This window comes from Trichechus manatus, unplaced genomic scaffold (assembly GCF_000243295.1).
Source record: "Trichechus manatus latirostris isolate Lorelei unplaced genomic scaffold, TriManLat1.0 scaffold00270, whole genome shotgun sequence".
Taxonomy (NCBI): Eukaryota; Metazoa; Chordata; class Mammalia; order Sirenia; family Trichechidae; genus Trichechus; species Trichechus manatus.
This window is the reverse complement of record NW_004444206.1, coordinates 2,206,853-2,216,748: the sequence shown is the minus strand read 5'-3', so window position 1 is coordinate 2,216,748 and position 9,896 is coordinate 2,206,853. Positions and strand designations below refer to the sequence as shown.

General features: G+C 41.7%; 1 protein-coding gene across 1 annotated transcript; it reads left to right on the top strand.

Annotated features, from left to right (window-relative positions):
- The first annotated feature begins 1,937 nt into the window (after positions 1–1,937).
- RFXAP (regulatory factor X associated protein) lies at positions 1,938–9,890 on the top strand. Its single transcript, XM_023724926.1, has 2 exons — positions 1,938–2,577; positions 7,634–9,890. Exons 1-2 carry the CDS (start codon positions 2,110–2,112, stop codon positions 7,757–7,759), a joined length of 594 nt encoding a protein of 197 aa, XP_023580694.1. The 5' UTR covers positions 1,938–2,109; the 3' UTR covers positions 7,760–9,890.
- Positions 9,891–9,896: the final 6 nt, after the last annotated feature.

Genomic DNA, 9,896 nt, shown 5'->3' with positions numbered 1-9,896 from the left:
TGCATCATTTGATTTCCTGACTGCTGCTTCCATGGGTGTTGATTGTGGATCCAAGTAAAATGAAATCTTTGACAACTTCAATCTTTGTTTCTCATGATGTTGCTTATTGGCCCAGTTGTGAGGATTTTTGTTTTCTTTATGTTGAGGTGTAATCCATACTGAAGGCTGTGGTCTTTGATCTTCATCAGCAAGTCCTCTTTACTTTTAGCAAATAAGGCTGTGTCATCTGCATAACGCAGGTTGTTGAAGAGTCTTCCTCCAATCCCGATGCCTGTTTTTCTTCATATAGTCCAGCTTCTTGGATTATTTGCTCAGCACACACATTGAATAAGTATGGTGAAAGGATACGACCCTGATTCACAAGTTTCCTGAGTTTAAATTATGCAGTATCCCCTTGCTCTGTTCGAGTGACTGCCTCTTGATCTATGTACAGTTTCAAGAGCACAATAAGTGTTCTGGAATTCCCATTCTTCGCAATGTTATCCATAATTAGTTATGATCCACACAGTCGAATGCCTTTGCATAGTCAATAAAACACAGGTAAACATCTTCCTGGTATTCTCTGCTTTTAGCCAGGATCCATCTGATATCAGCAATGATATCCCTGGTTCCAAGTCCTCTTCTGAATCCAGCTTGAATTTTTGGCAGTTCCCTGTCAATGTACTGCTGCAACCACCCTTGAATGATCTTCAGCAAAATTTTATTTGTATGTGATATTAATGATATTGTTCAATAATTTCCACTTCCGGTTGGATCACCTTTCTTTGGAATAGGCATAATAACAATAACAATATTCCTAAAATTTTGTTTTGATTATAATCTGAGTTTCTATCGTCTTTAAAATACCGTAAATGCAAAATCTTCCTGGTTGGTGACAAATACACTGTTTATGAAGTCCTATGTTAGAATATCTATTTCTATATATCAGTCTACTAGATTACATTTAAAGTCCCTAAAACCAAACCATTGCCGTCGAGTCGATTCCGACTCAGTGACCTTATAGTATAGAGTAGAACTGCCCCATAGGTTTCCAAGGAGCAGCTGGTGGACTAGAACTGCTGACCTTTTAGTTAGCAGCCAAGTTCTTTAACCATTGTGCCACAGCTTGCATTCAACTGCTAACTTAAAGGAGCCCTGGTGGTGCAGTGGTGAAGAGATCACCTGCTAACCAAAACGTCCGCAGTCTGAATCCACCAGGCACTCCTTGGAAAACCTGTGGGGCAACTCTACTCTGTCCTGTAGGGTCGCTTTGAGTCAAAATCGACTCAACGGCATTGCCTTTTTGTTTGTTTACGAACCTAAAGGTTGGCAATTCGGTGGCACCATAGAAGAAATGCCTGGCAATCTGGTTCCATAAAGATGAAACTAAAAATCAAACCCATTGCCATCCAGTGGATTCCGACTTATAGCGACCCCATACGACAGAGCTGAACTTCCCCATAAGGTTTCCAAGGCTGTAAATCTTTATGGAAGCCGACTGCCACATCTTTCACCCATCGAGCAGCTGGTGGGTTCCAATTACTGAGCTTTTGGTTAGCAATTCAGTGCTTAACCACTGCTCCACCTGGGCTTTTTTCTGTAAAGATTATAGCCAAGAAAACCCTACGGAGCAGGTCTACTCTGTAATGCATGGGGTCATCATGAGTCCAGATGGACTCACTGGCAATGAGTTTTCTAAAAATAAGGATGCCTGCCCCACGCAAGCTCAGTCAAATCCAAAGCTCCACCCTCCCTCCCTTCACCAGCAGCGGGCGCCCAGCCGCACTTGCGCAGTCACTCCCCCGGAGTCAGCGCTCAGCCCCGCCCCTCTAGGTACGCCGGCCGCTAATCGCCACCCAGTGTAGACTATGCAGCCGCTCATGCGCAGTCGGCACGCCTTCGGGGAGCCGCGCCTCTTCCTCTTGCGTGTCCCGGGTCCTAGCTATGCAAAGTGCCGTTGGGCGCGGCCGGCGCTGAAGAGGTGGGGGTCCTGTCCCCCAGCTAAGGCTCTGCAGCACGGAGGTGCAGAGTGTCGATGAGGGCCCCGGGCTGGGCGCAGCCAGCAGCGCCCACCCCGGGGCCCCCGCGGTCCCCGGCGCGGCCCCGGCCCAGCAGCTGACCCTGCTGGTGATGCGCCCCTCTGGAGGGCAGGACGAGGCTGCGGCCGGGGGGGTCCTCCGGAAGGCCCCGGCCACGGCGGGGAGGCCAGTCAGGTACCTGTGTGACGTGGCGGGGGATGGCGAGGAGGAGGCGGGCGACGACGAAACGGATCTGCTGGACACTTCGGAGCCCCCGGGGGGCGGCGAGAGCGCGGCCAGTTTGGAGGATCTGGAGGACGAGGAAGCGCACTCCGGGGGCGAGGGCGGCAGCGGCGGGGCCCGGGGACGGGGCAGTGGCGGGGGCAGCACGAGCAAGACCTGCAACTACGAGGGCTGCAGCGAGACCACGAGCCAGGTGGCCAAGCAGCGCAAGCCGTGGATGTGCAAGAAGCACCGCAACAAGATGTACAAGGACAAGTACAAAAAGAAGAAAAGCGACCAGGCCCTCCAGTGTGGCGGGGCCGCCTCGGCATCCAGCGCGGGAAACGTCAAGCTGGAGGTAGGGAATCTTAGCTGGGGCCTTGGGAAGTGGGAGGTGGAGGAAGAAACCCCATTCCTACTGCAAACCCCGTTTCCAAGGCCTCTCCGCCTCTCAGAGGGCCAGGCTGCGTGGCTGGACGTGCGACTGAGAGTTGGTGCGTGCCTGCCTCCGAGTCTGTACTAACGTGTTACACCCTTCTGATAGGTGACTAAATTTAAAAGAAAACGTGATAAATCAGCATAACTGTCATTTGAAAGAGCTGGAGTACGGGCTCGAAGGAGAGATAACAAATGATGCGTTTCATCCCCAAAGGGGCAGACAAAGACTTAGGAACCTAGATGAAGGTGGTACTTTGGAAAAGAAGGTAATCCCCTATTTTCAGTACCCTAATCTCAGGAGGAAACCCTGGTGGCAGTGGTTAAGAGTCGGTTGCTAACCAAAAGGTCAACAGTTCGAATCCACCAGACGCTCTTTGGAAAGCCGGTGGGGCAGTTCTACTCTGCCTTGTAGGTCATTTTGAGTTGGAATCGACTCCACGGCAAGGGGGTTGGTTTGGTTTAGTCTCAGGAGCTCTGGTGGCGCAGTGGTTAAGCCCTACGGCGGTTGCTAACCTAAAGGTCGGCAGTTTGAATCCACCGGTTACTCCTTGGAAACCCTATAGGGCAGTTCTGCTCTGTCCTGTCGGGTCGCTGTGAGTCGGAATCAACTAGAGGGAAACGGGTTATTCTCAGTATAACAGGACCCCTGGTGGCACAGTGGTTTAAGCACTAGGCTGCTAACCGAAAGGTCTACAGTTGAACGAAGAGGTCTGCTGCTCTCTGGGAGAAAGATATGAGAGTCTGCTTCCATAAAGCCTTGGAAACCATGTACTCTCACTATGAGTCAGAATCCACTGGATGGCAACGGATTTTATTCTCAGTATCCTGTTCTCAGTACCCCAGTTCTTAGTGTCCTGCTCTCACTACCCCTTTTTGTAGTACCCAATTCTTAGTACCTCTGGAGAACAAACTTGATAATATGGGGCTTAGTCTCAAAACACTTTTGAACTGTTTGAACTGTGCAGAAGGTTAGAGCCAGTGCTCTGGAGTTGAACTTCAGGCTGCAGATTCCTGCTGCTTCATTTGCTCGCGGTGTGGTCTTGAACAGGTTATTAAACTCTTTAGGTTTCAGCTTCTTCATCTGTAAAATGGGCATTAAAATAGTATCTACTTTATAGTGTTGTTGTGAAGATGTGAGAGATTTTGTAGTGTCCAAATACTAAAACTTAATAGACCTTAGCCATTATTGTTATATACTTTTATTAACAATATACTTTGAGGTTATTACAGATAAGCAGGTATTTTATTCCATGTTTTCCTTTGTTTAATAAGAGAGAATGCAATTGAATTTTGTTAAAAGTTATCCAGAAGATACTTTTTAAAACTGAAAGCTGTCCTAGGGATGTATTCTCAAAGTCTTTCCATTTCTCAGTTTGGGGTTGAACTTGAGCAGCTGCCCCGTTGCTAAAGTTGTAAACTTTGGAATAACTCATATGTTTAATAATGTAGACATTTCTAAAATCTACAGTCACCAACATTTCACACATAATTACCACTAGTTAGGGTGCTGAGTGACTTCTCTTTCCCTTTTATCCCATTGAGTGTTAATCTGTTTGAGAATCTGATGAAACCTAATGAACCCCATTCCCAGAAAAATGCACATTATGTAGGTATATAATTTTGCATATAAATTCATGAGGCTCGGGACCCCTGTGGTTTTTAGATTAAAAACTCTCTCTACCCATATCCTTGTAAAATAATCTTTTACCAAATCTTACATTACAAGGAATTATGGAAATAAGTATCACAATATAGAATGAAAATGAGTGAGGGTGGTCAAGTGTGTCCCTCTGTGTCTTCTAATGGTGCCCATTGTCTTCAAAATTCTTTAACCTATTATACCGTTTGTCTTATACTGTGGAACACTTTACCAGGTTCCGAGGAGGTTATACAGAGCTGTAAGTCGTATTGTTTGTTGAACTGAGTCTAACAGTGCCAGTCAGGATAGAAAAAGATCCAAATATGTATTACTGCTTTAGTAAGTTAGAGGCTGATAGATCATTGCAGGCTGATACTCTGGAATGGAAGGCCTTACAGAGGAAATACCGTTCAATAAAAGCCAGAAAGGATGGTTAATAGTTTATGCTTGATCAGCTAAATTCCGGTGTGCCGGGCACTGTGCTAAGGTGTAAATGGGTTCTTACAACCCTTCTGTAAAGACATGGGCACTGTATTTTGCATTCGTAGAAACTAAAGCACAGAAAGGTGAGGTCATACAGCCAGCAAGTACTCAAAGAGCTTCACTCTTTTTCCCTATCCTATGCTGCTTTTCTAGAATTCTGGTAGGTAGAAGGAGAAAGAAGAGCATTTTAGGAAGAAAGGAAGAGCAGAAATGCAGAAGCCATGTGTGGAAGATAGCTAGTAGACCATTCTAGCTACAGTGAAATATTTGTTTGGAAAATTCATGAAAGATAGATTTGGAGAGATAGGTTGAAGCTGATTTTTGTATGGTATTGAATGCCAGGGTATGGGATTTCAGTTTTAAGTCTTTAAATGAAGATCTCTAATTAGGGAGTATGGTGTCCATGGGTGGCGCAACTGGTTATGCGCTTGGCTACTAACTGAAAGGTTGGGGGTTGAGTCCACCCAGAGGTGCCTTGGAAGAAAGGCCTGGTGATCTGTTTCTGGAAGATTAGCCATTGAAAACCCTGTTGAGCACAGTTCTACTCTGACACATATGGGGCTGCCGTGAGTCGGAACCAACTCTGTGGTAACTAGTTTGGTTTGGGTTTGTAATTAGGGAGCAATGGGCTCAAAGTGTCTTGGGGATCCTAATCCGATGGGACCCTTGTGGCGCAGTGGTTAAGAGCTTGGCTGCTAATCATAAGGTCAGCAGTTCGAATATACCAGCCACTCCTTTGAAACCCTATGGGGAAGTTCTACTCTGTCCTGTAGGGTTGCTATGAGTTGGAATCAACTCAGTGGTGGGTTTTTTTGTTTGTTTGTTTTTTTAAAATCTGATAGGGTGGATTAGAATTGAGGGACTATAGATTTAGAGTCTCTTTAGGTCATTATAAGGAGCCTTGGTGCGCAATGGCTAAGCGCGCTCGGCTGCTAACTGAGAAGGTTGGTGGTTAGAACCCACCAGGCACTCCACGGGAGAAGGATGTGACAATCTGCTTCCGCAAAGATTACAGCCTCGGAAACCCTATGGGGCCGTTCTGCTCTGTCCTGTAGGGTTGCTATGAGTTAGAATCGACTTGATGGCAGTGAGTTTGGTTTTTTTTTTTGGTTTTTGGTAGATCATTATAGTGAAGGGGGTCTTCTGCCAGGGTGTGAACAGCAAGATTAGAATTTAAGGTATGTAAAATGTGTTTCTTACACAAATCACAGTTAAGGAACACGTGTATATATACTATTTAGTCCATGTATCTAGGACCTGGACTATGTGAGGTACAGATAAAGGAAGTAAGGATAAAACACTTCACCTGTGTGGACTGTGGTAATTATCCTTAAATATCTAAAAGGCTGTTCTTTGGTAGAAGTGGTAGATTTAGTTTGTATAGTTCTGAAGAAACTAGGACTCTTAGGTAGAAATCACATGAATGTGTATTTCAGCTCATCCTAAGGAAAAGCTGCCTAAGTGTTAGAGCTATTCAAAAGCAGAACAGAATGCCTCAAAAGTTTGTCAGCTCCCTGGGACAAGAAGCTTTCAAAAGTTGTAGAAGATTGGACTAGATGACTCAAGGTTATGTCAACTACAGTTTTCTATCATTTTGTGATGCTAACCTTCTGGATCTACATATTGCTTTGTTTGGGGTTGTGAGGATTTAGGGTACTTCACTGTCAAGTCAGTTTCAGCATCCCATTTATTGTACACATCAAAATGAAACAGTCCCATAAATAGAGGTAATCCTATGGGGGAGAGAAATTATTTCTGTTTTCTCTAGATGTTAGAATACTCTTTGTACAATTTTTTTATATATTGGGGTCTGAAATGTTTAGGGATGGAACATTTTTTTCTATATCAGATTAGTTAACTTCTCACGATGAAGGAGGTAAAGGGAATATTCTAATAACTCGGAGGCGAGTAGAGAGGAGGCCAAGAGAAACAACAGCTTAAATAACATCCTAAATGAAGAGCAGAGATGAGTAAATTCGTATGTCATTACTTCCTGGTAAAACATTTATAGTCTTATATTTTAGACAGAATTTTTGCACATGGCCTGTATTGTATTACGGTTTTATAAGAGTACCATGTTTCAGTTAATAGAATCATTTGTTTTGCCAGGAAAATCATAAGTATTTAAGATTCTTTCAGATAACTTGGGATACATATTTGGTCGTGAGTGTTGCTGATGTTGTTTGGGTAATGGTTTCTCAGGGTGAGGGTGTAATTTTAGGAGTAGCTGGGGATTATTTATCCCGGTGATTTCCAGCCTTTTCATCACCTAAGAGCCAGTTTGTCAGTTTTCCCCTTGTGGCTTCAAATATTGAAAGCATTGTCTTTCAGTTGTTCTTTTAAGCAATACTTTACCCCTGCCCCCCGCCCTTATTTTCTGTTAATTGGGCAAAAGACTATCAATTAGAGTGTCTCATTAGCAATGTGTAAGTTGCCACTGAGCTCATATATCCCAAGACAATTTTTATTTTTTGGCCTGAATAGCTTTTTGTGAAAAGAATGTTCCGTTTCTACTGGACATTTTTGTAATACTGAAAATACCTCACAGGTAACTCTTTGCCCCGCCCTCCCTAACTCTGCCACACTGTTATCTTCTGTCAAAATACTGAGGAGCTCAGTCGGAAATTCTGGACTGAAGTGCTTCTGCCGGGGAGGGGGCGTTAGGGGGGGGGGGTTTTCCTTTTCGGCTTTTTCCTTTTGCTTTACGGGGGGCTTTTCCCAAATTCCCCCGGGGCTGGGCAAGAAGAAGGAAGAAAATCAAAGACCTGGTCATTATATCATTGAAATGCCTGTGAACGTGGATTATTATATTATGTTAACTGTTAACCATTTGCATTTTTATCATTTATCCCAGGAAAGTGCAGATAATATACTCTCCATTGTTAAACAAAGAACGGGATCTTTTGGGGATCGTCCTGCAAGACCTACTCTTTTAGAACAAGTGTTAAATCAAAAAAGACTGGTAAGTATCTGCTTGTAAAGTAGTTATAAATCTGTTAACAGAGTTGTTTGTTATAGATGGAACTATTTAGATCTCTGAGGTTTTAAAACTTGTTAAACTGGTTGTCAGAATTGAACTGTGCCTCTTTCCCAGTGCATGCTGGAATCTCAGTCTCTCAAGACTATATGAGCGGGGGCACTTTTAATCCTGTTTCTTCATTGACTATACTTTGACTCTCTGAGCAAGATGGGATTTTAAAACACTCTCCTTGTACTGAATTCTGGGATTGGTTGACTAATATTTTAATGGTATTGAAGTATAATTTAATAAGGATCTCTATAATAAATTTGATAGGAGGCATCAGAACTCAATCAGGAAAGGAGAGATTATTCAGTGAATAATGGAATAATTGGATAATAATTTGAAGGAAAAAAGAATTTTATCACATCCCTGAAAAATTAAAGAGTTTTATATTTTTTTTAAAAAAAGAACAAAATAGAATTGGGACTTTAAATATCTCAAAAATCTGAAATGAAAATGTTCTAACTTAAAAGAAATAGACACAGTCGCAAAGAGAAGATTATAAATTTGATTACATAAAAATGAGCAGTGTATGTCAAAATTGGTGCCAAAAATAAAAATGCAAAATAGCATACAGGAAAAATATTTGCAGCAAATATAAAAAACTATGGTTAATATGGTTTATGTTTTTATTATATTAAATATTCATATAAACTGATAAAGAAAAAATGTTGGCCTCCAAACATTACAAAAGATATAAATGGGAAAAAAAGCAGAAGCACTACCAGGGGTGAATTAACCAGTAAGCGTGGTGTGCACTGGCTTCCAGCAAGCAAGGAACGCTTGGTTTGATTGTGCTTATTTCCTAGTCCATCGTGCACAATTCCACCTGGTTTTCACCGCAGCTTTCATGTGGAAACCAGGTGAAATTGTGCACTACAGATTAGTAACTGAGCACAATTAAGCTCAAGCGCCCGGACCTTGCTTATTGGGTAATCTGTCCCTGAACTACCATTAAATGATACGGAGAGGTATTCAATATCTGCAGCAATCACACAATAAAATGACAATAACCGTAAGTGAAATTATTTAAGTGATGATGCACAGTGATATGGAGAGCTCAGTGAAATGGACGCTCGTTTTGTTGATGGCACATTGTCTTGGTACAACACTTCAGAAGTCGGATTCGCAGCGTATATCAGGAGTCTTTAAAGTGGTCATCCCATTAGACTCAGAAATCATATGAAGACATTCACAGAAAGTAAATCCTAAATATGGATAAAATTATGTATGCATAAGGATGTTCCCTGAATGTGTTTATCGTAAATAGTAAAATAGTTGAAACAACCTAAATGTCCAATAATCTCATAACAGCTAAATAGACTATTGTACATTTAACTTAATAGAATATGAGGCAATCTTTAAAATGACTTTTAAACAAAACTAATAATTAGAAAATGTACTATAATACAATGTTGAATCTTAAAATCAATATTTAATGATAGTATTTCCACTTTATTTGATTCATCTTTTTCAATTTATTGGGGCCAAAGTTTTTGTTTTTTTTTTCCTAGTTTAGTAAAAAATATTAACCATAGTCTATTTGTTGTATGATTACAACTATATTTAAAAATGGCCAGTTTACAAAAATGCATTGTTGTTTTAGAGCAGTTGTAGTCTTTTCTGAAATTTTAGTAATGTGCTAATATTACTTATATTTATATGTATATTTATTTATATATATACACTTTATATATAATATATAAATATATTTATATACAAATACACTGGAATACAGATATATATACACATGCATATACACACACTAATATTTTTTATTTCTACTTGAAGACTTAGCCGGTCAATGGGAGAGACAATGAGTTTTAGTAGTACTAGTCTTAAACGTATTTCCGAACTGGTATTTAGCTGCCCTTTTCACGTATGGCCCCAGTTTATTTCCTTTTTTTTTTCCTTCTTGCTGTAACCCTGGGCCAGTGCTGTGCTTGGCTGTGTGCTCTTACGTGCACTATAGACTGTATATATTGGCATCTTCGTTAAAGCATTTTCTTTTGTGCTGAAAGCCACCGATCACATCAGGCTTCACGCATTATTTTTAGGTTTTAATATTTTGACATGTATGACATCTGATTTTATT

Excerpts from the sequence above, each read along its gene's own strand:
- RFXAP (XM_023724926.1), top strand. The coding sequence starts at position 2,110 with ATGCGCCCCTCTGGAGGGCAGGACGAGGCTGCGGCCGGGGGGGTCCTC. Across the intron at positions 2,578-7,633 it reads CGGGAAACGTCAAGCTGGAG|GAAAGTGCAGATAATATACT; the intron begins GTAGGGAATCTT and ends CATTTATCCCAG.